At 35.3% G+C, this 27495-nt stretch overlaps 10 protein-coding genes across 10 annotated transcripts; 6 read left to right on the top strand and 4 right to left on the bottom strand.

Moving 5' to 3' along the window:
• The first annotated feature begins 2647 nt into the window (after positions 1-2647).
• Positions 2648-3539, top strand: LOC104768957 (Cupredoxin superfamily protein). The gene is made up of 2 exons (XM_010493065.3): positions 2648-2911; positions 3033-3539. The coding sequence occupies exons 1-2, from the start codon at positions 2734-2736 to the stop codon at positions 3437-3439; spliced, it is 585 nt and encodes a 194-aa protein (XP_010491367.1). The 5' UTR covers positions 2648-2733; the 3' UTR covers positions 3440-3539.
• Positions 3537-5246, top strand: LOC104768956 (peptide methionine sulfoxide reductase A3). Its single transcript, XM_010493064.3, has 2 exons — positions 3537-4085; positions 4781-5246. The coding sequence occupies exons 1-2, from the start codon at positions 3726-3728 to the stop codon at positions 5030-5032; spliced, it is 612 nt and encodes a 203-aa protein (XP_010491366.1). The 5' UTR covers positions 3537-3725; the 3' UTR covers positions 5033-5246.
• LOC104768955 (peptide methionine sulfoxide reductase A2-like) lies at positions 5240-6608 on the top strand. Its single transcript, XM_010493063.3, has 2 exons — positions 5240-5864; positions 6110-6608. Exons 1-2 carry the CDS (start codon positions 5445-5447, stop codon positions 6359-6361), a joined length of 672 nt encoding a protein of 223 aa, XP_010491365.1. The 5' UTR covers positions 5240-5444; the 3' UTR covers positions 6362-6608.
• A 649-nt stretch (positions 6609-7257) lies between these two features.
• LOC104768954 (peptide methionine sulfoxide reductase A2) lies at positions 7258-9015 on the top strand. Its single transcript, XM_010493062.3, has 2 exons — positions 7258-8152; positions 8495-9015. The coding sequence occupies exons 1-2, from the start codon at positions 7739-7741 to the stop codon at positions 8744-8746; spliced, it is 666 nt and encodes a 221-aa protein (XP_010491364.1). The 5' UTR covers positions 7258-7738; the 3' UTR covers positions 8747-9015.
• Positions 9016-11185: 2170 nt separating this feature from the next.
• Positions 11186-13173, top strand: LOC147918415 (3-isopropylmalate dehydrogenase 3, chloroplastic-like). Its single transcript, XM_087506075.1, has 9 exons — positions 11186-11331; positions 11430-11544; positions 11637-11801; positions 11898-11984; positions 12065-12181; positions 12265-12372; positions 12473-12526; positions 12609-12761; positions 12852-13173. The coding sequence occupies exons 3-9, from the start codon at positions 11688-11690 to the stop codon at positions 12951-12953; spliced, it is 735 nt and encodes a 244-aa protein (XP_087362201.1). The 5' UTR covers positions 11186-11331; positions 11430-11544; positions 11637-11687; the 3' UTR covers positions 12954-13173.
• Positions 13174-14215: 1042 nt separating this feature from the next.
• Positions 14216-15418, top strand: LOC104734764 (cyclin-U4-2-like). Its single transcript, XM_087505487.1, has 2 exons — positions 14216-14664; positions 14996-15418. Exons 1-2 carry the CDS (start codon positions 14294-14296, stop codon positions 15282-15284), a joined length of 660 nt encoding a protein of 219 aa, XP_087361613.1. The 5' UTR covers positions 14216-14293; the 3' UTR covers positions 15285-15418.
• Positions 15419-15436: 18 nt separating this feature from the next.
• On the bottom strand, positions 15437-17843 carry LOC104768953 (glutamate dehydrogenase 2). The gene is made up of 7 exons (XM_010493061.3): positions 17338-17843; positions 17135-17248; positions 16702-16998; positions 16466-16582; positions 16118-16368; positions 15958-16033; positions 15437-15875 (listed from the first exon to the last, which is right to left on the bottom strand). The coding sequence occupies exons 1-7, from the start codon at positions 17443-17445 to the stop codon at positions 15603-15605; spliced, it is 1236 nt and encodes a 411-aa protein (XP_010491363.1). The 5' UTR covers positions 17446-17843; the 3' UTR covers positions 15437-15602.
• Positions 17844-19597: 1754 nt separating this feature from the next.
• Positions 19598-21590, bottom strand: LOC104768950 (putative pectinesterase 50). Its single transcript, XM_010493057.2, has 5 exons — positions 21155-21590; positions 20658-20936; positions 20351-20554; positions 20012-20250; positions 19598-19898 (listed from the first exon to the last, which is right to left on the bottom strand). The coding sequence occupies exons 1-5, from the start codon at positions 21356-21358 to the stop codon at positions 19739-19741; spliced, it is 1086 nt and encodes a 361-aa protein (XP_010491359.1). The 5' UTR covers positions 21359-21590; the 3' UTR covers positions 19598-19738.
• Positions 21591-22453: 863 nt separating this feature from the next.
• LOC104768951 (putative pectinesterase 49) lies at positions 22454-24328 on the bottom strand. The gene is made up of 5 exons (XM_010493058.2): positions 24034-24328; positions 23639-23917; positions 23342-23545; positions 23005-23243; positions 22454-22785 (listed from the first exon to the last, which is right to left on the bottom strand). Exons 1-5 carry the CDS (start codon positions 24238-24240, stop codon positions 22626-22628), a joined length of 1089 nt encoding a protein of 362 aa, XP_010491360.1. The 5' UTR covers positions 24241-24328; the 3' UTR covers positions 22454-22625.
• Positions 24329-25492: 1164 nt separating this feature from the next.
• LOC104768949 (pectinesterase PPME1-like) lies at positions 25493-27356 on the bottom strand. The gene is made up of 5 exons (XM_010493056.2): positions 27007-27356; positions 26610-26885; positions 26287-26493; positions 25941-26179; positions 25493-25854 (listed from the first exon to the last, which is right to left on the bottom strand). Exons 1-5 carry the CDS (start codon positions 27208-27210, stop codon positions 25695-25697), a joined length of 1086 nt encoding a protein of 361 aa, XP_010491358.1. The 5' UTR covers positions 27211-27356; the 3' UTR covers positions 25493-25694.
• Between the last annotated feature and the right edge of the window lie 139 nt (positions 27357-27495).

Raw genomic sequence — 27495 nt, 5'->3', positions numbered from 1 at the left:
GACTGAGGAGAACCGGAAAATGTTGGTAAAAAATCGAAGCAAATTAACCAGAAATTTCATTTAAACCGGTTTTGACCCGGCATGTGACAGCCACGTCACGTGCGTGTGTTAAATAAAACTAAGCGCGTTACAGAGCAGATATTTTGATTTCAACGACTAAGAAAGTTTATATAACGTGAATTCGTGAAATAAACGATATCGTTTGAAACCTATATATAGGATATAAATAGTGACACAATCTATGTTGACTATATTGAATCCGTGGTTGTCACACTGTAAGCAGATAACAGTTATCTAGTGGAGCATATAACATGTAGTAAAATAGTTTAAAATTGTACTGTTACTGTGTAATATTCCGGATTCAATCCCACATCCACAATGGGATTTCGAAAATAGAAGTTTTCCTTACCACCGAATTTTCATGAAAGATGATTCATATATTCATAACTTCCCATTTATTATGTGAACTAACTTACTTGGAAAAAACCAAGATGCTGACATGCCAAACTTAGCTCTCGAATAACCTCTCGACGTTCATCATCGCCACCTTTCAGCCGAGAAACATCGATCGTGGGTACGATTTCGGAATCTGAATCGCATGGTTGGCAAGAAGGCGGGACGACATAACAATCAGGTACATACGGTAAACTTCTCTCTTGTGCAGAATTCCCCATTTTGAATGTACTTGAATCCTCACCTTTCTCCATTGTTGAGATTTGAACTTAATGTTGAGAAATCGGTTAACAATAAGGGAGAACTAAATGGGAAAGTGCGAGTAGTTCCTCTATAAGTAAGGTTTTGTAGCCGTCTTTTGACAATTCGGAGTTGTAATAAATACATGACGGTCGAATACTAATTTATTATTCTTCTTCTTCTTCTTGGAAGCTCTAGAGCATGTGTAACTGTCAAAATGTATATGTATACCAATAACGAGTCATAATGAACATTCATATGTTGTACGAAATATATAAGAGTGACTAAATTCAGATATGACGCAGGCCATTAATTCGATGTTGGGATATTTAGTACAAACACTAACATGGATTTATTAATATTTTAGTAGAGACTTCGATCTCATTCATAGCACCATCTAGAAAAAAACAAAGGAAAACTTTCCGCAAAAAAGCATCCTCTTGTCCGGATTTCAAGCCTTCATAAATATGTTGGACACACATGTGGATATATAGATAAATTTGATATATATGTCGTATGAAATGTATAAATTATGTAAAAAAGGAATAGTTATATGGTCTTGCGTGAGGTCTAGGTAAAATGTATTATTGCGCCGGTTCCTTCATGCACCGGACATTTATGATTGTACAAAGTTTTGAGACAATGAAAACCGTCTGATGTCACTGACGACATTCAAAGGACCATGCTAATATACTAACATCAATATGAAGTTCCATGAATCATCTTTAACAACAAAAAAAGAAGTTTCATGGATCATGAAAAGTGTATAATTTTTTTTAAAAACATTAGTAACATAACTAGCACTTGTTAGATATTATTACATTGATTTTCCATAGAAATACATCTAGCTAGCTGGTTATCAAAGTAAGTACTATTTAAAAGTGCTTCTAGTGATATATTAGCCCTTTTAGTAGTTGGTATAATAGTTCATTTCTATAAATACATAAAAGGTGAATGAAACTTGCAAAAAAAAAAAAAAAAAATTGGTTATATTTTAGGACAAAACAATTTTGTTTTCTTGTATGTGTTTTAAGAAATAGACTATGTTTTTAACTTTGTATCCCAAAAGACAATAACCCAATAGCAATTTTTTTTTTCATCACCCAACAGTAATATTTTAAATTTTTATACTATGCATGTTCCAACAAATAGAAAAGGAGTTACAAGGGAAATTCTCTGGAAGCATTTTAGGTAGATTTGGTAAAGAGAAACCCTCAGGATTAGTCGAGAAGTTATATATGGTTCAACTCCCTCAATGCCAATTCCAAGCCTATGCGAATATTTTTGGAAAACGAAAAGTACATAATAACTAATTTATAGACATGAATAAAGTTGTAGTTATTTTAGCCTCATCATGCAAATTCTACACACTCTTTAATTAATTAATGTTTACCAATTTGTAAACTCCAAGAAGTATTAATTGAAATTATTTGAATTTAGTATGATTTATTATTGGTTTATATTTAACAAAATATTTTTAATGAGAAAATGGTGTATTTATAACTTAATTTAAATTAATTTGTGTTGGTTTTTTAGAAACAATGGAAGTGTAGTATGTTGGGTTTTGTTTGTATATTAACAAAACAACATTTTGAATGTGCTGATGAGATTTAAATCTCAAACCAAGGAAAAACTTCTTCTATCTTCAGATCAAAGTACCAAACCAGTAGCTAGATCATATATATAGATACATGCATTATTTACAGGTCGCTACAATCTTCCCAATACTTCTTCAATGTCTTCATGAAGATCTAACAATTTTGAGGGCTGAGGACTATTCCTAACAGCACAGGAATCTTATGAATTGTGAAACACGAAAAAATTGTTAAGAAAAAAAAAAACACAAACAAATTAAAGGCCAGGGAACAAAGCAGATCATATATGTTGTGGTGGTTGTGAAGTTAGGTTATCCACCAATGAGCAACCTTAACCTATGCTCTATATATACACATATATATTTACAATATCACATAATAGAAAACGATAGCAATACAAGATAATTAAACGCAATTTAAAAAAAAAATACAAACAGCTTGCACTATGGAGAAGTCATCGACGATGCTATTTCTTTTAAATCTTTGCATCATATCTGGGATAGTAGTAATAAGAAGATGCAACGCAACGACATACTTTGTGGGAGACAGTTCCGGTTGGGACATAAGCTCCGATCTTGAGTCTTGGACTTCAGGCAAGCGATTCTCTTCTGGTGATGTTCTAAGTAAGTATCTATCATATACACAGTTAAATTAACATCCTTGTTCTAAAAATCGCTAGACATCCCTCATTAAACTTTATAATATTTTCTAAATATGATTATGCGTATATAATGTTTTTGCAAGTGTTCCAATACTCATCGACGCACAGTGTATATGAAGTTGATAAAAACAACTACCAAAACTGCAACTCAACAGACGCGATCCGTACGTTCACAAACGGGAACACGACCGTTTCACTTTCCAAACCGGGAGACCGGTTCTTTGTATGCGGTAATAGGCTCCATTGCTTCTCTGGTATGAGGTTACGAGTCAACGTCGAAGGCAATGCCCCATCTCAATCCCCCGTTGGATCTCCCCAAGCCTCGGCTGCCGGGATTCTTCAACCTTCTTCTAAGCAAAATAACCCTGCGACCGGAGTCGCTAGCTCGGCCACCCGTTTTAACGGCAGTGGTTCGAGCGGTAGTAGTATGGGCATTTTTGTATATTTGATGGTTTTAGCTTTTCCATTCATATGGTCTTATTGTGACTAACAAACTTGCAAGTTACAAAAGAGAGTTTTGTAATCATGTATAATATATACTTTCCCTTAATTTTAATGCGTACGAGTGCGAATATTCGGTTCGGTTTATATATTTTTGGTTTAAGAGTTTATGACCAAATTAAAACCGTAATTTCTGGTTCGGTTTGATTCAATTCGGTTATCTGATTTTGCCGTTTCTTATCGTAAACGCAACTAAAAACGCAAACGCTGCATCTCTCTCTCTCTCTCTCCATAAGCCCCCTCGTGTCTTCATCTCTGTCATTAGAAATCTCTCAATGAACAATATACTCAACAGGATGGGTTTGGGATCAAGTGGGCAAAGCAATATGGATCCTTCTCCGATAGCTCAGGGGAAAGACGATGACGCTCCGTCACCGGCGAATAAGTTTGCCCAATTTGGTGCTGGTTGTTTCTGGGGTGTTGAGCTGGCGTTTCAGAGAGTTCCAGGGGTGACTCAGACTGAGGTTGGGTATACACAAGGGATCATACACAATCCTTCATACGAAGATGTCTGTAAAGGAACCACGAGACATACCGAGGTTGTTAGGGTTCAGTATGATCCTAATGATTGCAGTTATGAGTCTCTGCTTGATTTGTTCTGGTCTAGGCATGATCCCACCACTTTGAATCGTCAGGTACGGTGTTACCAAATTTTGTAGGTTGAAGAGTTAAAAAGTTTGAATCTTTAGTTTTGGGGATTTGATAAAGGTTTCGTCTTTAGTATTATAGAGAACTTGTTGTATGTGCTTTAGGGATTTTATCCCAAAATCTGATGGCTTTCAGGTTTCATCTTTAGTCTTAACTCTGAGAAACTTTCAATTTTGGAACTTTGGTCCATCCTTATAGATTATGAGGAAAGACATGATATGGAAGTTTGTTTTGTAGAGTTATGAGGCTTAAGTAGGTAATTTAATCGAGCTTCTGTTGTAGCTATAATTCAGCTTCTGTAGTAGCTCTGTTGCCCTACTTTTTTCACTGAGGTGGAGATATGGATTTCTGAGATGTTTTTTTTTTCTTGTCCTGTGTATGATCAGCTTTAGCATTCTTGTTCAATGTGAGCTTGACTTACCATTTGCCTTGCCTCTGTGGACAGAGAACGATACTCATTTGCTAATTACTGCTACTTTTGTTAAGAGTCATTTCACTAGGTTATAGGCAAGTTATCTTGTTCGGACTCTAGGCTAAGTATATCTTGAATTCTATATGCGAAACCAAATCCTTGGCCTGTGAGAAACATTTGATCCATTGAATACTTCAATTTCTGATTTCTAGTTAGTTTACTTCTACAATACCATTGAATACTTGCAATTTCTTACTTTACTGTGATCAGGGAAATGACGTGGGAACCCAATACAGATCTGGGATATACTTCTACACTCCTGAGCAGGAGAAACTAGCCCGCGAGTCACTGGAACGTCACCAGCAACAAATGGAGAGGAAGATCATGACTGAGATCTTACCAGCTAAAAAATTCTACAGAGCTGAAGATCAACAGCAGCAGTACCTGTCAAAAGGTGGCCGGTTCGGCCTCGGGCAATCTTGTGCCAAAGGCTGCAACGACCCAATCCGCTGCTACGGGTAAAAAAGTGTTTCCCTCTGCTTCGCTCCCAAAACAGAGGATTTAGCGTTTAGGGACCGTTGTGTGTCAAGATTTATGTAACTACTACTTATGGAATTTTATTTCCAGTGTTACAATAATAATGATGTTACACTCTATGAACATAAATCAAACATAAAAAGATTGTACAATCGAAAACTCATTATAATTGTCTAATCTTTTTTTTTTCTTTCCAAAATCCATCCACATGCAAATGAAGCCAACGCATATGGCAAATGAAGCCAACGCATACAAAGATTAAAAAGAGTGCAAGAGAGCCATTCCTTTTTCTATTGCATGAACAAAACGTGTCCACCAATCTAGTTGCATACTTCATGCACATTATTATAGTATCCCTTCAAGGCTTAACAATTACAAGATCACAACACTAACTAACATGGATTCTTCTCTGAAAGTTCAGGAGACTCAACTAGTAGATGTTGTAGATACACCTGAAGTTGCTCCTTCTCTCAAACCTCAGGAGCCTCAGTTAGTTGCTGAACCTGCGATTGTTCCTTCTCCGATAGCTGAGGAGCCCGACAACGATGTTCCGGCGCCGGGAAACGAGTTTGCTGAGTTCGCCGCAGGTTGTTTCTGGGGAGTTGAGCTTGCTTTCCAGAGGGTCCCTGGCGTGAATATGACTGAGGTTGGTTACACTCAGGGGATCTCACACAACCCTTGTTACAAGGATGTCTGTACGAACACCACGAACCATGCAGAGGTTGTTAGAGTTCAGTATGATCCCAAGGAATGCACTTATGAGACGCTTCTTGATTTGTTCTGGTCTAGGCATGATCCCACCACCTTGAATCGTCAGGTATCGATTTTGCTTCTCCAGCCAAAACTTGCATGTCTTAAGTTGTTCAGCTCTTTCTTGTCACTTGCATGTCTCATTCTTGATTGTTTTGCTTGGTGTAAAGACATGTATATATATGGTAATGCTTGATAGTGAATGTGATATTAGCCATCATTTTTCTTTACTTTTTTTTGTTCTATGGTAATTTGCAGCCATGTCTTTAAGACAACTCTTCAATTTCTTTACTGATGTTTTGAATGTTGCAGGGAAATCTTCTGGGAGCACAATACCGATCAGGTATATACTTCTACACACCTGAGCAAGAGAAGCAAGCACGTGACTCTCTAGAGAAACAGCAGACTAAATTGGAGGACAAGATTGTGACTGAGATCTTACCGGCTAAGAAATTCTACAAAGCTGAAGAATACCATCAACAGTACCTCGTCAAAGGCGGGGGGTCTGGCAACGCGCAATCCCCTGCAAAGAGCTGCAAGGACCCTATCCGCTGCTTCGGCTAATCAAGAAGTCTTTGTTCCTCTGCTCTCAAAACAGAGGATTCTCACCTGAGAGTTTTTATATATAAGCATTCGTCGTATATATATGGATTGCAAAGCGTTTCTTTCTTGTACTGTTTATGATAAGCACTATCTTTCTTGTTGGATGTGAGTCTGGCTTAGCATTGTCTTACCTCTATGGACAGAGAACGATACTCATGTGCAAAATTACTGCTTGTTTTGTTAGCTTATTATATAGTCAAGTTGTCTCGTTTGAGTTCTAGGCAAAGTAGTGAAACCAAATCCTTAAGCCGGTGGGAAACATTTAAACCAAAGTGATATACAAACAACTTGATTGCCTTTACTTTAGTCTTTTCATCCGGACTAAGATTAATGATAGGCGTAAGCGGGTCAATTCAGCGTAGGAACAGGTCTAATGGTTTTAACCTTGTGTTGCAGTATTATTATGATGAGCAAAGCTCCTATTTATGCTCTTTTTGTGCTCTGCTTCGCTCCTAAAACAGAGGATTTAGCATTTAGGAACTTGTGTCAAGATTGTATAAAACCGACGAAGTTGATTACACGCAATGGAACTACTTCTTTGGAAGTTCATTTGCAATGTTTGTAATACCGATGTTACACTCAATGGACATAAAACCACACAATCATCGTGATCCGTTAATTAAGGACCCTAGATCTAATCTCCTAAACTCAATTATTCTCCCAAAAAGTCATCGACATGGTAATTGAAGCCAACGAATAAAAAAGTGTAGCAGGGCCACCTCTCTCATTTTAGTGCTAGTCCATTACCAATGTCTTTCTAAATTTTATTGCATAATACAAATGTGCTCACCAACCTAGTTGCATACTATTACTAGCATAATGCTACTTAAGTCATCCATGTAACTATAACAGACGATAAGAAAAGAGAAAGATGAAAAAAAAAAAACATAGAAGAAAGGTCTAGAATATTAATAGCGAGCGAAAACTCAATGTCAACGGTTCACAAATCACAATTTGCTATACAATAACATATTTTCCAAGTTGCGACAAAAAATAACATGTTTTACAAGTTTGGATCAATGCATAAATCAAAATTTATAATCATGGTTGTTGGACTTTATTTGTTTAATAGACATTTTTAAGTACAAGTAAACAATGACGCGTGATATATTAACAATTGACCATATTAAATTTTACATTCCAATGTATTTTGCTTGTGTGTCAAAACACTACTAAATTTAAAAAATCTTATTAAGTGTTGACGTAGCTGTTAATCTCTGACCATGACTTTGCTTATTTCTATATAAATCGATCGTCAAGAGGCTTCATCATCAAACAACAATACACTTTTAACAATTAAAAAAACTCATCACCAAAAAAAACACATCTGAGTTAGCTATGGAATCTTCTCTAAAAGCTCAGGAGCCTCAAGTTGTTGATACACCTGAAGAAGTTGCTCTCAAAGAATTTGTTATGAAGCATCATTTAACAGAGATACCTGTGATTGTTCCTTCTCCGATAGCTGAGGAGCCCGACAACGATGTTCCGGCGCCGGGAAACGAGTTTGCTGAGTTCGCCGCAGGTTGTTTCTGGAGTTTTGAGCTTGCTTTACAGAGGATCCATGGAGTGAACGTGACTGAGGTTGGTTATACTCAGGGGATCTCAGAAAATCCTACGTACGAGATTGTCTGTACGAACGCTACGAACCATGTAGAGGTTGTTAGGGTTCAGTATGATCCTAAGGAGTGCACGTATGAGACGCTTCTTGATTTGTTCTGGTCTAGACATGATCCAACCACCTTGAATCGTCAGGTACCTTTTTTTTTCTTTCTGGTTTAATGATTTTGGAAATTAAGTCAAACTTTTTGGTCATGTTCATGTTTTTGATTCTTGCTCCGATTGATTCAATGTCTTCTCCAGTATATAGTTTCATGTTTCAAGAATATTAACTTTTGTTTGACTTTTTTGGTGGAATCTTCTTGTCAAATATTTGCATAATCCGGATTGGTTTAGTTTAGAGAGTTTGTATTCTTGTCCTGAACTTCGATTTGATTGTGTCTTCAGTTTTAGCTTTCATAGTGAATGTGATATAGTGGCCATATCATTCTTATGAAAAAGTTCAATTCCTAACCGATCTTTGAAAACTGGTTGCAGGGAGAACTTGTGGGAGCACAATACCGATCAGGTATATATTACTACACACCCGAGCAAGAGAAAATAGCACGTGAGTCTCTAGAGAAACAGCAGACAAAACTTGAGAATAAGATTGTGACTGAGATCTTACCAGCAAAGAAGTTGTACAAGGCTGAAGAATACCATCAGCAATACCTCGCCAAAGGTGGGATGCATGGTAACGCGCAATCCCCTGCAAAGAGCTGCAAGGACCCTATCCGATGCTACGGCTAATTAGTTCCAACAGAAAAGAAAGCCTTTGTTCCTCTTCTCCCAAAACAGAGGATTATCATAAGACCTTTACCTGTTTGTTTGTGTGTGTATTAATTTGTAATTCTCAGCTCGTAATAAAAAGATGTGTGATCATATTACCTATGTAAGACTTGTCTTAGCTACTCAAATTCAACAATGAAAGTTATCGATAAAAAAACCAACAATTAGATTTATAGAAAATTATGCTCGTAAGTCAACCGTCTGCTTATAACTTATCCATTTTTCTTAAATTGGCCGCAAGGCCCGCAACAAACCATAACTTAGTCGTTATTACTGTTATAACGCTTTACGGCTAAGTTATTTAATACATGTCAGCAATTTTTGACGTGGCCACGCGATTTTTCTGACGTGGCAATGACATTCTTTTTAATTACGTTTTTTTCTATAATATGCAACGAAAGCACACTGGATATAGAAAATTATTTAATACATATCAATGATTTCTGACGTAGCGATGCGATTTTTTTGAGATGGCAATAACATTTCTTGTAATTATGTTTTTTTCTATAATGTACAACGAGAACATACTGGATATAGAAAATATACTCAAAATATAAAAATTGTATGGTTCGGGTAATATTACATCTGAATAAATCTTCCTTAAATTTATTAATGAATAACTCCTCCAACTAGCAGCCAATTTTTTAGTCATAAAACATTTATTTTTATTTTTTACCTGATTACTCGATTCCGATTCGATAGGCCCGACACTCGAATGTTTTGGTACAGTACTCACTTGTTCCAATATTCAATTTGGGCCGATTTCTTTCCTTTTTTGTAATATCATGCGGGACAATTCGTAATGAGTCCGTATTTTTAGCCTCACGAACGAACCGATAATGTAAACTCAATTCTAGTGGTCAAGCACACAACTTACTTTTCGTTATTGAATAAAATAGATGTAAAAATATTTTGTAACATGATGTATTACGATGGAGACATGGAGTTGAAATCGGAAAATGACATAACAATAAAATTAGCATAACCGCTATATCATATACTATCTGCCGTAAAAGTTGAATTAAATGTTAAATGCGGTTGTTTCGTGTTGTCCATTCAAAACCATCGATGTCATATTATATATACAGAAGATAAAAGTACTTATTTTTAAAAGGATATTAACGAAATAATCATACATCAATTATAGAATCAAACCAATTTAACTTTAAAATGAGTCGTACTCAAAGTTATTGTCAAACACGTGGATTCAGAATGAGGTTCATATTATGTCTCTCTATTCAGAATTCAGTTATACATGAAGATGTTGCTTGGCACATGCTGATACTACCAAGTAGTACCAACTGTCTGATCCAATCATCTAAGTTTATAATTTAACGTACAGCATCCACGTGATCTTTTATCTTATTTTGGCCATGAATGTTTGTAGTTTTTTTTTTAAATGGTTTTTGGTTTTTAATGGTTTTTATAATTTAACGTACAGCATCCACGTGATTTTTTTTTTTCATCTGGTTATGTATATGATGAATTAACAAGGAGTTTATACTTTGGCTTGAAAAAAGTCTATCACAAATCAACCCAAAATGAGTAATATCTAGGCTATCACAATCGACACTCTATAGTCTATATAGAATGATTTGGTATATATATATATATATAACATTTTTTTTTTCATGAACAAAGTAGTTATCAGGAAAAAACAATAATAATGCGGTTAATATATATAATTTGCGAAATAATCAAGTCATCTTGTATGACGAAAACAAGAAGGAAACAAAATCATTTCAGAAAATGAACCATAAAAATCCCTAAAAATAAAGACTAGAAGTATTAAATTTTGAGGAAAAATAAAAAAGTAATAAATAGAGCTTTCTTTCTCACAACTCATATAACTCACAATAGTTCCTCGGCAGCTTGAAAAGTGGTGCAAGAAAATCACATAATAAAAGTCTCTTTGCTTTTCTTCTCTCATAAACCACATTTCAGAGTATTGACTCTGACTCACTCACCAATTTGAGAGATTCTGGACTCTTTTCCCTCACTTCAGGTGCATTTTACTATTCTGTTCCATGAATATAGATTTTTAAAATTTATGCATACATATTATAGAGTTGTTTTATAAAAAACTAATATACTCTTGTTTTAATTTTAGTTTTCTTTTTGGAATCCTCTAATTAAAAAGAATAAACAACGGAATCAAATATTCTATTTTTTTTGTTTTCTCAAAAAAATTCCATCTTTACAAGCGGCGGGAATAGAAATCTTGAACCAGCTTCTTCCGTTTTTACAATTACATATGGTTGGTTATTTAATAGCAACGGTTTTTATGCAGCAATATCATACTTTAATCATTGTTTGTTTAATCACATTTTGATGAACATTATGATCAAATCCTTAGTACTAAAAATCAAAAATACATTTTTTTTTATTAATGAATTTCAGATCAAATATTTAGATTGGTGATATTAATATTTAGATTGGTGATATAAATTTATGCTTTGCCCTTCTGACGTGGAAGTTCCATTACCAGAAGAAACGTTAAGAAGGGCAAAGCAATCAGATGCTATTCTTCTCGGAGCTGCTGGATGGTATACATTAATGTTTACACATTTTTTTTTCTGTAGTTAAAGTTGCAATTTTTATTGTTATATTTTTTTTTTTATATGAAAGTTTTGTTTTTTCAAAGGCCGAAATGGGATGATCATCCGAAACATTTGAAACCTATATAACTGGGTTATCGCAGCTTCGTGCGGGTCTTGACGTGTTTTCCAACTTAAAGACCTGTTAGAGTGTTCCCTCAGGTTATATCTTAGTACAAAACTACAAATATTGCGTTTTGATATTTGTTCATTCGTGTCGTGTATTTTGACACACTCCTTTTGATATGTTTCAGTTGATTGGTTCCACATGTCTGAGACAAGAAACAGTACAAGGGGTCGATCTAATGATCATCCGGGAGCTTACTGGCGGTATTTACAACGCACATCCTCGTGGTTTTACCAAGAATGATCAAGGTGATGAAGTTGGGTTTTGCACCGAGTCCTACTCTTCAACTGAGGTATCGATCATGTTTTTTTTTTTTTTGTGTTTATGAGATTTTCTGAGTTTCTTGTGGGGGAAAACAAAGTATTTGATTGTTTCTGATTCTGCTTAGGTTGATCGCATTGCTCGTGTGGCATTTGAGATTGCTAAACAACGCCGTGGTAAACTTTGCTCTGTTGACAAGGCTTCCGTCTTGGAGGTTGAGTTTCAATTGTAATCTTGAATTGAGATTTGTGTGTTAAGATCAAGGATTCAATGTTTGTTCTTGAAAATATATAGGGGTCGATACTGTGGAGGGAAAGAGTAATGAAAATGTCCTCAGAGTATCCTGAGGTTGAAGTGACCCATCTACTCATTGACACCGCTGCAATGGATCTTATTCGTCATCCAAAAGAGGTAATCGTCTTCTTATAAAGCCAGTCCTTGATGTCTCTTTGACTCTAGTGAATGAGTTCTCACAAAACTCTGTGATGTTTCAGTTTGATGTCATCTTGACTGGGATTATGTTTGGTGATATTCTCTCTGATCTTGCGGCTGTGATCCCCGGAAGTGTAGGATTGCTTCCATATGCTTCTTTTGGTGATTCAGTGAGTACCACGATTCAAAACAATACCTAAGTCCCTTTTGTGTGTGTGCATGTGTTTGAGAAGAGAGTTTTTGATTTTTCTCATATAATTATGGATACAGGGTCTTGGAATCTTTGAACCTGTACATGGCTCTGCACCTAAACACTATGGGAAGGTTGTTGCATCACCAGACATACCATTTTTGTCGCTTACGTCGAAATTGATGAGTTTTTTTGAATATGAGGTAATTTTTGCAGGACACGGTGAATCCATTGGCAAGTGTTCTATCAGCTGTCATGCTTTTAAGATACGGATTGAAAGAAGAAGATGCTGCAAAGAGGATAGAAGATGCTGTTTTCGATGTTCTTGATCGTGGATTCAGAACACGTGATATTCACACTCATGGAACTGTAAGTCAGCAATTAATACAACTAAAGTAAAAAAAAAAAATTACGTTTTAGGTTATTGATTTTAATAACCAAGTTGGTTTTTTGGAACAGATATTGGTAGGTTGCAAGAGAATGGGTCAGGAAATACTGAGATCCATGGATGCAAGAGTTGATACCAGAGTTTTGGCCTCAAATGGAAGTTTGGTTTATTAGCTGCAAAAGTTTATAAAAGCATAATCTATAGTTTGATATTCAAATACGCACCATGTTTGTTAATTTTTATGTTAGTTTGAAGATAAAAAATTAATCTGCAAGTGTATATGTGTGTGTATATGTGTGTGTATCTAGAATGATTATGATGGTGATCTTTTTGTCTAGATGTTGTATGCGGTAAATGTATTCCAGTAATTATAAATTAGATGTTGTTGTGTCACCTCGCCTCAGATTAATGCAGTCACTTTTTTCAATGTTGTTGGTAATGATTTCAGGTACACAAATGTGACACATTATTGAAGGCCTTAGATGGGCTAACATTCACAAATAACTTTTTGCTGATAAGATTTATGCAATGAGATTGATCTTTTTATTATTCATGAATTATATTGAAAAGCTAAGTAAAGACATGGGAGGATCAAAGTTGGGAGATTCCAAGCTTCTCATACTGATTTTGGTATCGATTTTGTTGTCGACGTCGTTGTCATCATTGATACAGGAGGGTATAAAGATCAATTAATTTCACATTCATAATATATAACACTGATATAATCTTTGAAAATACTCCAATTAATAAATAACGAGAAGGAAGTGAAAAAAGACATAAGAAACATTCAGTGAACTTAAATATACACAGATCTTTTGAATATTCTCACAACATGTTTCTCATTATCTCTTCAACGTGTTTGGCACCTTTGGTTCTCCTGGCTCGTCACTTCTCCACGCGGCGTTGTCTTAGTGGCGCTAAATATAGTAGCATCATTTTATCGATATTGTTGGGTCTCTCTAATCATATTTATCAACTTAATATTAGGTAACTTTCTTCAGCGTAGAACATTGGATAATTGACAAACACGAAAAAAAAATTCGAGTATTGTTATATCAATTCCCAACTAGTTTTCTTCTTTTCTTCAAATCTTATAGTATATTTCAATCTTATATATATCCTTCCTCTCTATAAATTAAAGCTAGAATAAATTGAATGACACTTACCTAGTGACTTTATTAATCTAATTAAATTAAAACATTATGTTTCCAATATGCCAGCCAAATGGGTCCAAATATAGTGGTTGGGGCTAAGAATATATTGCAATGAAACCATTAATCAAAATAAGTTAACTTTTGAATATTACATGTTGTTGATAAGAAAATAAAATCATAACTTTTAAAGAATTTGTAGTGAGAACCCAATGATCATCATTGGCATGACTAATGTTAACATACAATATTCAATATATTATTTCTTCTATATAAACAGCCAAACCGACAGGCAAGAGAGGAGACAAACAACAAAACAAGTCCAATCCATGTAATAAACTACATACACACACCTCTCTCCAATGGCTGATCAGATTCAGAAGATGTATCACGATCAAGAACCGATGGCTGAGATCATTATGCCAAATGTCATAACGGCTATGGCATCTCTCCTACAAAGGGTGTCTGAGATGAACGACGATCTGAGCCGTCCGTTCGGGGAACACCAGAGGTTCTCAGCTTTCTCTGCACTGACCAAACCTCCGATATCGATCAGAAGCTATATGGAAAGGATCTTTAAGTACGCAAATTGTAGCGACTCGTGCTACGTAGTCGCGTATATATATTTGGATCGGTTCATACAAAAGCAGCCTTTTTTGCCCATTGATTCCTATAATGTCCATAGGCTCATTATCTCCAGCGTCTTGGTCTCTGCCAAGTTCATGGATGACTTGTAAGTTCTCATCTCTTTTTTATCTTTCTTTTTTTTCTTAACGCTAAGATTAGTATTTTTATACAAAAACAAAATTAAATTTAATGGATTGATGCATGCAAGCTTTTCTTTCTTGATATTTTAATTCTAAAAACTACTATTAGTAAACTAATATATAAAACTTAAAATCTTGGCCTAGTTGTGTTACTTGTTATCCCGTCTATCGTCTACCGACTAACATTTTTTACACCCTTAAGTTGAGTTGCGTGTATACTATCTGCGTATAGTCTTATACTCTTATAGTTCCCTTTTTTCCTAACATTTTATCTCTAACATATTATCTCTAATGTAGGTGTTACAATAATGCATATTATGCAAAAATTGGAGGAATCACCACAGAGGAGATGAACTTCTTAGAGCTGGACTTCTTATTTGGAGTTGGATTCCAATTGAATGTGACATGTTCTACTTACACCGACTATTGTTCTTCACTACAAAGGGAAACGGTTATGAGAACGATGTACTCTCCGGTTTTTGAACCTTTCTTGCTTACAAGTTTTGATAAGAATCTTCGAATGCATTTATACGACGAAGATTCACAATCTATCCATCGTAATAGTCAAGTCACCACAGCTGTTTGATACATTCGAATATCATAGATCAAGTTATAATATGTATATGTTACATATGAAACCTTATTAAGGGATATGTAACAAACTTTTTTGAGAACTTCATATTAATTTCTGGTTCTAGTAATATATTTTGATTGTTTCAATTTGCTTTGAGAAGTGAATTGGGGCTTAAGGATCATAAAATCCAATAATATCTTTTATTCCAATCTGTTAGTTTATTCGAATCCATTTTGTTTCCTTTTCCATTTCGGAATCTCAATGATATTTCAGTAACAATGAAACAAAAAAAAAACAGAGAAAACAGAGTATAAGGGGGATTCAGATGAATTAAGCTTCCCAACCACGCAATTGGGTGGCTCTAGCGACTCGGTTAACTCCAAGAGTGAAAGCTCCCATACGCAGGTTGCAGGAATGAGTATGGCACATTGTCTTGATGTTGTGGAACGCTCGAGTCATGTACTTTTGCAGCTCCAAGTTCACTTTTTCCTCTTCCCACATGAAACCTTGAATGTTCTGCACCCACTCAAAGTAACTCACGGTCACTCCTCCAGCGTTTGCGTATATATCTGGAAGTATAATCACTCCTTTCTTCGACAGAATCTGCCAAAACCAAACAGATTAGGATTATATTTCAAGAAGCTTTAGCCTTTAAGGACGGGTCTCTGTGTTATCGATGCATTACCTCATCAGCCTCTGGATCGGTTGGATGGTTTGCTGCCTCTACTATAAACTTTGCCTTCACATCTCCAGCATTTTCCCTAAACAAATATTTAAGAATCAGAAAGTGAATCTTTATGGTTAAATGTGGATGTTACGAGTGAAGTTTTTTTTTTGGTACTGACTTGTTCAGGACACCACCAAGAGCACAAGGGATGAGAACATCGCACTCATGAATGAGCAGTTCTTCTGAACTCATAGCGTCTCCACCAGTGAAATCAACGAGACTTCCAGTAGCGTCTTTGTGTTTCAGCAAAGCATTGATGTCGATACCTTCAGGGTTTCTGACTGCACCAGTAATGTCGCTTACTGCAACCACTTTACCACCTTTCTCGTGGATCAGCTTAGCCGCCCATGTTCCAACATTCCCAAAACCCTGTTGACATACATATTATACAAATCTTCTCAACTTCTCTTCCTTATCATATAATAACTAATATTAAGCTTGAGATTAGCTGATAGTTTTTTTTTACCTGAATAACAAATGTCAAGCCCTGAATAGATTTCCCGTACTCAGCAAGAAGAGCTTCGGTGGCAAAGACTACACCACGTCCTGTGGCAGCTTCCCTACCAAGTGAACCACCAAGATCCTACAGCAAAAGTGATGCAACAATAACAACAAAAAGGTCAAAACTTTGGTAATCAAACACAAAACATTGGAATTATCAACCATCAGATCCAACCAAGTGAAATGAATTGAGGAACTAACAATGGGCTTTCCAGTGACAACAGCAGGGGAATGACCATGAAACTTGGAGTACTCATCAAGAATCCAAGCCATGGTTTGAGCGTTAGTGCCCATGTCAGGAGCAGGGACATCGGTGTGAATACCGATGAGATCATGGATCTTCTGGGTAAAGACACGAGTGAGTCTCTCAAGCTCACTCAAACTCAAGTCACGAGGACTACAACCGATCCCACCTTTAGCTCCACCGTATGGGATGTCAGCAACAGCAGTTTTCCAAGTCATGAGCTGAGCCAATGCGTTCACTTCATCCGGATCAACCTTTCAAAAAAATCAAAACAAAACCCTTATAAAAAATTCCAGATCCATAGATTCCAAATAAAGGTCAGATTTTTTTAGCAAACCCAGCAAAAGCTTTTCAATTTCAAGAAAAAAAAAGGTCAGATTTTTAACAAACCTCAGGATGGTATCTGATTCCACCTTTCATGGGACCACGAGCATTGTCATGTTGAACCCTGAATCCGATGTAAGAAACGAGAGTTCCATCGTCTTTAGGTATCGTACACTCCACCTGAGAAATCGATCAATCACAAAAGTCAAAAATCTCAACAACATTGAAAACCCAAACCAAGAAAAAAGGAAAAAGAAGAAAAGTCAAACCTTGATCTCTCTAAAAGGGATCATAAGACTCTTCTCGATCTTGGAATCCAAACCCAGGATTCTTGATGCATGACGGAAGTTTCTGTTCGTTGCAGCTAAAGCATTCATCTTTTCACTTTTTAAATGAGATTTACAAAACTCAGAAACAAAAATCCAAAGTGATCGGAAAGATCCAAGGTTTTCCAAAAAAAAAAACTGAAACTTGTATCTGATGATCGGAGGAAATGGTATGGGGGATTACAAAAACAAACAAAAACTTGGGAAGAGATTTGTTTGTGGTTTGTTGTGAAGGAATTGGGAAGAGAAGGGAATTGAGTATTTGTAGGGGAAATCAGAGGAAAGCGTAATTTGAATGAGAGAAGAAGAGATTTTTTTTTTTTTTTTTTGGATATTTTTTGACGTATCCTACGTCAGACCCCAGACACTAAACATATCCTTTTAAAATGACCCTTCTATCCCTACTTATCTATTTGGCTTTATTTAATTTTTTTGACAATCTATCTTTTTCTTCCTTTTTTTTTTGAGTCAAACATGTATATATGTATCTTTTAAAAAGATGGAAAATGTATTTTTGTCACCAAAAAAAAAAGAGATTAATATTCCAGTTTAAATTTCCTAGATATAAAACAAGAATATATATATATATATGTCTTTTATTGACCATATAAACAAAATAGAAGTTGATTACAACCTCTAAATATCCCTCACGTTTGATATACTCTGATAAAATGAATTCAGATGTTATATTATCAGATGATTAAATCAACTTTAAAATTTTTCTTTAGTACTTTTTTTTTTCCCACATATCTTTAGTACTGTTGTTTGTGTTTTTTTTTTTGTCTATTCTTATTAAACTAATCAAAATTGGAGATTTGTATCAAACTAAAAGAAAAATTTACTATTGGTTTTCTTAATAAAAATATTAAAAAGTCGATTTCCGTCCTAATTTTGTTTTTAACTGATTTCGTGGAGCCCCAACAAGGATGGAGCTGGGACAGACTTTTTTTAGGGACGGTGTTATATGAATTTCCTTAATCATGTTGAATTGTTTGAGCCCCAAATTGGCTCTTTTTCCAAAAATTATCATCTTACTATTATCATCTTACTATATACTGTATGACTTATCAAGACATTTAATATTTTGAGAAATAGTACATTTAATTTAACATAATTTAGTACATCAACTTATGGATAAACATTCAGAGCCTGCTTACATAAGGTCCACGTTTGAAACATGCATCTAGTGTATTTTAAAGGATATTTTAGGAAACTCTCGCCATAATTTGGTGAAATTATAAATCCGAAGAATATACTTTAGAATAATATGACCAACAAAACAATTTTAAACTTTTATAACAATAGGTGTCTATATGTTGTTGTTTATATATGATCAACAAAACGTGAAAGAAAAAAAAATATTGACCGTCAATGTTATCACGAGGAGGAGATGCGAAAAACAAGGAGTGACGTGATTCCCTGCGGGACGTGAGTCGTACTTATGGTTTCTAAGCAATCTAAGCCGTTAAAAAATCCGATGGTCATGAATCGTAAGAACCAGATTCGAGGGAATCTTAGTCAGACTCGATCGATCCGGACCCAACTAACACACGTTGCAGAAGTTGCTATCTGAACCGTTGAAAAAGCTGTTTTTCTATTTTTTTCATTGTTGTTATTGGATGGCGACTCTCTGCTGACCTGGCTGTGACGCGGCTACTCGGCGGCTTCGTCGGTGTTCATATCCAATGTTTCTTTTAGTTATCTTATGTATGACCATATTGGGTCTTTTAATTAATTGAATAGTCTTTTTTTTTTTTTTAATGCATCTCTTATGTAATTATTTAAGCTAAGGCCGACAAAAAAGAAAGAAAGACGAAGCTAGCTAATTCGTAAATTAAAAGTATGTATATACAAAAATAAGTTAACATTAGCAACTAGAACTATAAAATTGATGAACTCGAGACAATGTGCGTAATGTATGACTGACTATATATTTTTTGTCTTTACGTTTTCTTTTGTTATAAAAACAAAATTTTAATAAAAACATATCATGGACAGATTGGTATTTCCTTTGTTTGTACTTCAAACATATACATCATGAACTCAATTAATGGTGTGTGAATATAGTTTAAACTTAATTTTGACATTCAGGGAAATTATAGACTCATAGGATTTGCTAAATATATAAAGGGGAAAAAAACACCACAAACTTCTGAGCTATGATGATAACGAAACATATAAATTTTGAGATGCACTTTATGTATAGCGAGACAAAAATATCTTTATCGCATTGATCATATCTCAAACAATATTAAAAAAAAAAAATTAATCGATGGGAACATGTCGCTGACAAACGATGGTTACAAAAAAAAATCACAACCAATAATTTGTTTTAAGAAATATTTCAGTATTTGGGAGCAGGAAGTAGCCATGTGGAGCCCTTGATGTAACCAAGCGAGATGAAAGGCCTAACTTCGTTTTGGTCAATGTCTTGTGTGTAAGGCACTCTCTTCGCTACGTGTGACCCTGGTCCGAAACACTTGTATTCCCCATAGAACACCGTCCTGTATTCCACACAAGGCACAATATCGAATACACAGTTTATAATCAGATTTATAAAATGTAGTTGATTGAGTTAATATATGTGAATGAGATGATATGATCAAATGTTTCGTACTTGTCGTATCCACGGTTGAAGTTCTCCCTCCAGCCAGATGGGTTGACCACGCTGGTCATCTCTGTGAAAGCATAGATGACTTTTGGGTGGCTCATCCAAGACCGGCCCAAATAAATTCCGGTTCCTGTTCCAGTGATTTTGCAATGCACGAACGTGTATCCGTTTTGTTCGTTCGCACTTGATCTACTCTGTGCCGTGATCACTCTTAACCCATCTCCAACAGCGTGCAATTGCGTATTCTATCGATTTATATACAAATTAAATATATGTATCATTAAAAAAAATCATGTGTTATATATATAACATATATGGTCATGTTAAAAAAGATAATAAAGTTACCAAGTACAAGGAAGCTCCTCTTCCGAAGATAAAATCATAGGTTCCTTCGATGTAACAGTCCTTGAAGAAATGGTTGCCTTTGTCGTCGCAGAGAGTATCTTGAAACCCGTAGAATTTACAGCTGTAGAAAGCTGCTTTATCTCCGTTGATCCTCATAGCTAGAGCTTGTCCTTGTGAACCTGGTTTCGGCATTGGAGCAGTGTTCTATAGAATAAATAAAAATCAAATGTACACATGAATCGTATTAGTAGCAATCAATTAGTTTTTAGTTTAATGTAATAACGTAGAAGGGATATATTTCACGTACTCTAATGATGAGGTTAGCTGCCTGGAAATAATCAGCCCAGACGATAAGAGTTGCACTCTCTACGGTTCCGTACTTAGCGGCTGTCCCGTGGTAAGTCAAGACCGTTTCCGCACCAGGTTGACCAAGCAACGTAATAAATGGTCGAGCTATGTCGACCGTGACCTTCTCATTGTACACACCAGGAGCCAACTTGATGATCACACGGTTCTTGTTTCCTGTAGGAATGCTCTTGATTGCTTCGTTTATTGTCTTAAAGTTTCCTCCTCCTTTTTGATTCACCTGTAATGAAATTTTCATTTTTCATTCGAATTAGCACACACACACACACACGCACAACTAAAACCAAAAATTTTAGATTCTTTTTTTTTTTGTTTTTTTCCTTTGTTTCTCAAACTGAGCAAGATACTCAAACCTATACCCCTTCTTTAAAAGGTATTTTTTAAAAAAAATTTAAAGATTTAAAATTAAACCAAAATGGGATTAGAATAGTATCGTACGGTGATAATAAGTCGTGATGCTTCAGCAGCATCGAGAGCGGGGTCTAGCTTGCCCTTTCTCATGGAATAGGGTTTAACGTTGTTCTGGAACCATTGCGGGATTTGGGCTCTGTTTTCTGGAATAGGATCTGTATCGGTGGCTAGAACCACTGGCGAAGCAAAAAAGACAAGGAATGCAACCACGGACATTGACATGTAACCCATCGTTTATTATTTTCTTTTATTTATTTTTCAAAATAAAAGAAAATAATGAAAAGGAGGAAAAAAAAAACAACTAAGTTTTACTATATCTTATTTACTTTGAGAATGGAAAAAATGAAGAAGCATCAAAGGGGTTTTTATACTTGTGGATGTCTGACCGGACAGATACGGACATATCTTAATTTTACTATTCTCGTTTGTGGTTTATATTTCTTGAAGCATTTGATTTTGTTGTAATTATCTATTGCCATCTACGAAAAGGAAAATTTACTGTTGGCAAAGTTAACATGTTGAATATTGACTCCTCCAAAAAAGAAATCTATTATTGCATTTCTATTTATGAATTTACCAAAATTAAGGACCTCAACAACAATTTGTGTTTGAATGTAAATTTGCTAGACAGGAAATACTTAGTTCAGTGGTAACTAAATTTTGGTGTTTGATTTACGTCAAATGAAAGTTTTGTAAGTGATTTTCACACTTTTTTTTATAGGACTATATACTTTTTTTTTCATGTGTATTGTAAATATTTGTAATGCCAATTATCAGGATAAAAACTTACATAATTTTTTTCCTAAAACATAAATCCGTAACTTTTTTATACTATAATTTTTAATCGAATACCAATTCTATAATGTTTTACTAAAACAATTACTTCAGGTCAAATATGATTCCAAATCGTGTTTTTCTCTAAAATTATAAAATCACGTATTTGGCATTTATAGTGAAATCACATTTTGGTGAAAAAATTATTAAATCAGGTTCTTGCTTCGACAATTATAACTAAATAGTTAAAACTACAATATAGTATAAAATATAACCAACCAAAAATATAACAAGTGACATCCATTTTATTAATTTTGTTTACAAATTTTTATTAATTTTGTTTACAAATTTTCCCCCAAATTATTATCATTAGTTTCAAAAAAATTAATAAATTCATATTATTAATCAGTCACACATCACACTATAACCATAACACATTGCATCATCCAAACCCATAGTATATATAGGGTTTAGGGTTTATGATTTAAATGATGTACAACCAACTGAATTTTGATAATTTGATAGATCAATAAATAATTAACCAGTATGTCCTTTTTCTTATCAATAATCGACTTTCTTATAATGAAACCAAAACTACACACGTCTCTACTCCTCCATCATAACAGGAAGAGAGGATTTCTTAGAGAAAAAAATGTACAACTGTGTACTATATATACATGTTTTTGGTGAAAATTATAGAATTTTTGTTATGAAGGGGTGTAGTTTAGTAAACGGGAGAAGGGAGAAGCCATGAAGAGCCTTTGATGTAGCCGAGGGAAAGGAAATGGTTAGCTTCTTTGTTGTCAATGTCTTGTGTGTGTGCCACTCTTTTAGCTTTGTGTGATCCTGGTCCCGTGCACATGTATTCTCCATAAAACACCGTCCTATCATTCATAATGTCAAGAAAATGTTATACAATGTCAAAAAAAAAAAATTTGCCACAATATATCTAGTAAAGAAATTCAAAATTAAAAAATATGAAAAAATTAAACTTTATCTCTTATATACTAGTGTCTAGTGTTGGTTTCTTAATTTCTTATCATTTTGGATTTTGGATATCGACTATACATTTACGTAATTTAGATTGCAATTGATAGACTTACTTGTCATGCGCGCGCACCCTGTTCTCTTGCCATCCGGATGGGTTGACGACACTGGACATCTCAGTGTAGGCATAGACGACCTTAGGGTGGCTCATCCAAGCCCTACCCAAGTAGATCCCGGTTCCGACTCCAGTAACCTTACAATGCACAAACGAATACCCGCTTTGGTCGTTTGAATTCTGTCGATTGTGTGCTGTGATCACTCTTAATCCATCTCCAACAGCATGCAATTGCGTATTCTATGGATCAAAAACAAAATTAAACACGACGTAGTAATCAGCCATGCAAAATAATTAAATGTATTTAAAAAGATCAAAAGAACTAATTATACACATACCAAGTACAAGGAAGCTCCTCTTCCGAAAATAAAATCATAGGTTCCTTCAATGTAACAGTCCTTAAAGAAATGGTTGCCCCTATCGTCGCAAAGAGTATCCTGAAAACCATAAAATCTGCAGTTGTAGAAAGCAGCCTTATCAGCGTTGATCCTCATAGCTAGAGCTTGTCCTTGTGTACCTGGTTTCGGCATCGGAGCAGTATTCTATAGGAAATATTAAAAAAAAAAAAATCATTACAAACTAATCCTTTAAGTGTTATAATAGCTACTAATTAAGTTTTTAGAATGTATACATACTAAAATGTGTAAGTTGGCTGCCATAAAATATTTGGCCCAGACGATAAGCGTGGCACTCTCTACGGTACCGTATTTAGCGGAGGTTCCATGGAACGTCAAGTTGGTTTCAGCACCAGGTTTGCCAAGCAATGTAACGAATGGTCGGCCTACGTCAACTGTGACTTTCTCTTTGTATACACCAGGAGCCAACTTGATGATCACACGGACCTTGTTTCCTACCGGAATGCTCTTGATCGCTGCGTTTATTGACGTAAAATCACCGCCTCCTTTTTGGTTCACCTGCATTGAAATTAGTAGTGTGCATTGATTGAAATGGAAAAATGCACAAAACGAAAGCTGGATTCATAATACAAGAATCTAATCTTATAAATTTAATAAACTTGTGATGTACTTACGGTGATGATACGTGGTGATGCTTCAGCAGCTTCGAGATCGGGGTCGAGTGTGCCTCGTCTCGCGGGAAAGGGTTGAACGTTGGCCTTGAACCATGGCTCAACTTGGGCTTTTTCCGCGGGAATCGGAGTTATATCGTCGGCTAGAACCACCGGTGGCGCAAAAACTACAAGTAATGCAATCAGGGACAGAGAAATGTAACCCATCATTTATTTTATTTTATTATTTTATTTAAAAATATAAAAAAGAAAAGAAAAGAAAAAAAAATATTTATTTACTTTTAAGAATGGAAGAGATGAAGAAGCCCTTGAAGGGACTTTTATATACTTGTCCGGATCGTCCATGTCTGACCGGATAGATCTCTTTTTGCTATTCTCGTTTGTGGTTTTTCGCTTTCCTTTTGACATTCTCGTTTGTGGTTTATATTCCTTCAAGAATTTTTGAATTTTGATAAAGAGTACGTAATTTCACATGCACTTGGTGTGTGATTAATATGGAATTCAAATCAATTAAGAAGCTTGTGTTTGTATAATCATTAATCAGTAATATACTTTATTTTTTTCCGTTCAATTATATTTCTTTCCATTTATTATATTCTCATTCAATAATAATCAATCAGAGATCGATCAAAGATTCGGGTCATTTGTTAACATTAAAAGGCATTGCGTGATTGCCGAAACTGCATCGTTAATTTAACCTCGAGCTTTCCCTAGGCTCATGGAAAAGTACCAAAATTGTTTTATCGATTAATTAGATGCTACAAATATTTCACGGAAAGAGTTGTTTAATTTACCGGTTAGCTGCTTCATATATTTCACATAAAAGAGTGGAACGTTACCAAGTAGTCAATTTTATATGCATGTCCATTATTTAAAATATACTATATTAAAAAATTCTTACATTGATTAAAATGTAGATCAAAGTATTGATATTATTGAAATGATATGGCGGTAAGCGTTTTCTTTGGTGGTAAGGGATAATGGTAGGTTTAGTGATGATAAAACATGGCGGTATGAAAAAAGATGATGGTTCAATTATATTACGATGGGTAAAAGTGATTGTACATTACATAATATGTAAGATTAAAATATTTTTAATTTCATCTACATTTTAATGATATGTAAAAAAAAAAACATGTGTAATAATTTCTAAAAATAGAAAATAATTTTAACATTGTTAGTTACAAGAAATGTCTTGTATGGGACAAACATTCAATTCTTATTTTTTAATCGATCTCATTCTTAGTATGATTAAAGTGCTTGCGGTAAAAAGTTTACACCCATTAATTATCCAAAAGGATAATAATGTTGCTAATCATCTCCGTAAGACGGTAAGTTCGTAACTGATAATGCTCCTCCACATGATGTGGACCACATCTTGAATTTTCTATCTTCTAAATATGAAATAATTAAAAATAAAAATTGATAATAGCATGCATGTCTTATAAATGTATCAAAAATATTATTATGAATCGAGGCAACATTTTATTATAGTGAAACCAAAATTACACAAGTCTCAACTCCTCCATGATATTCAAAGAAAGAAGGACTTTTAGATAAGAAATTGAAAATAGCAAAAAAGAAAATACACCGATATACATATTTCGGTGAATAGTTTCAAATATCTTAATTTTAATTCAGATAGGTTAATAATATTAAAGAGTTTACAAAGCGGGTGGTGGGAGAAGCCACTTGGATCCTTGGATGTAGCCGAGGGAAAGGAACCGGTTAGCTTCGGTGAGGTCAATCTCTTGTATGAATGGAACCCTCTTGGCTGAGAGTGATCCTGGTCCTGAACACTTGTACTCTCCGTAGAACACGGTCCTGAAATTTTTAGATGGAACCGGCATAAGTGACCAGACGATTAGGTCATCACAACGTGTGTATGTAATATATGAAACTGGACTTACTTGTCATGAGCGGGAACCTTGTTTTCTTGCCATCCGGCTGGGTTGACGACGCTGGTCATCTCGGTGTAGGCATAGACAACCTTAGGGTGGCTCATCCATGCTCTTCCCAAATAGATTCCTTCACCGACTCCAGTCACCTTGCAGTGCACGAAAGAGTATCCGCTCTTCTCTTCTGCGCTCTTACCTGCGTGTGCTGTGATCACTCTAATACCATCTCCGACCACGTGCAATTGTGTTCCCTTTTGAATTCAACATGAATGTATATATAGAGATTTCAGACTTTATGTATTCAGAAAATTATAATGTATGAAATGCGATTGATTATCTAGGGTGGTGGTTTGCGTACCAAGTACATAGAGGTTCCACTTCCGAAGATGAAATCGAATGTCCCTTCGACGTAGCAGTCCTTGAAGAAATGGTTTCCGGTATCGTCACAGATTGTGTCTTGGAAACCATAGAATTTGCAGTTGTAGAAAGCAGCATAGTTTCCTGAGATTCTCATAGATAGGGCTTGTGCTCCCTTTGTTTTACCATCTGGTGCCGGGGCAGTATTCTACATATGCAAAAAAGAAACAAGTCATTCGAAATCTAGGGAAACTCGCATATGTATTGGCCTTAGAAGAGAAAGTGTACGTAGGATACTTCATGTATTTATAGAGATATATATACCTTAACGACAATGTTGACGGCCATGAAATAGTCGGATAAGATAATGAGAGAGGCACTATCGACGGTTCCATACTTGGCGGCAGTACCGTCGAAGGTGATAACGGGCATGGCAGTGGGCTGTCCCATCAATGTGATGAACGGTTGGTTCCTCTCGATAGTGACCTTCTCTTTGTAGTCACCAGGAGCTATCTTTATGATCACCCGCTTTGTGTTCCCTGCAGGAACGCTCTTTATTGCGGCGGTTATTGTTGTGAATTCACCTCCCTTTGGATTCACCTGCAATCGTTACATATATAAATTTCAAATTTTGTATCAAAATATATATATATTGTTACAAGATTGATCGAGTGATAGTTTGGGGACAATATAGTATGAAGTAGTAGTGCTTTTTTCATACGTTGATGATACGTGGAGCAGCCTCAGCAGCGACGAGTGCTGGATCTAAGCCTTTACGTTGAGGCAATGGACCAACGTTGGCCTTGAACCACTGCTCCACTTGGGGTTTGGCCTCTGGGATTGGTGTCACATCATCTGCGAACACCATCGGTGAAACAAAGACCACCAACAGGCCTAATAAAATGGACACATTTGTGTATCCCATTATTTTTTTTTGTTTTTTTTTGTTTTATTAAAAAAATGAAAAAAATGTTTTTTTTTTTTTTTTCCTTTTTTTTTGTTTTTTGTTTTTTGTTTTTTTTTTTTTGTTTTTGGATGATTTGATGGGAAGATGGCCATCGGTTATATATACTGTGAAAGAGATGGGGAAACTTTTTTTGTTTCATTTTCGTTTGCTATTATTGTTTGTGGTGATCCATTTTTGTATCCTGCTATAATTTCTCTTGAGATCTCTATTTAGACCGGAGGCTTTTTCAATTTTAAAATGTTT

The sequence above is a fragment of the Camelina sativa genome, chromosome 20 (genome assembly GCF_030686135.1).
Source record: "Camelina sativa cultivar CO46 ecotype springtype chromosome 20, ASM3068613v1".
In the NCBI taxonomy this organism is placed as follows: domain Eukaryota; kingdom Viridiplantae; phylum Streptophyta; class Magnoliopsida; order Brassicales; family Brassicaceae; genus Camelina; species Camelina sativa.
Note: the sequence above shows the minus strand (reverse complement) of the source record. Positions and strands in the feature narration are given on the sequence as shown.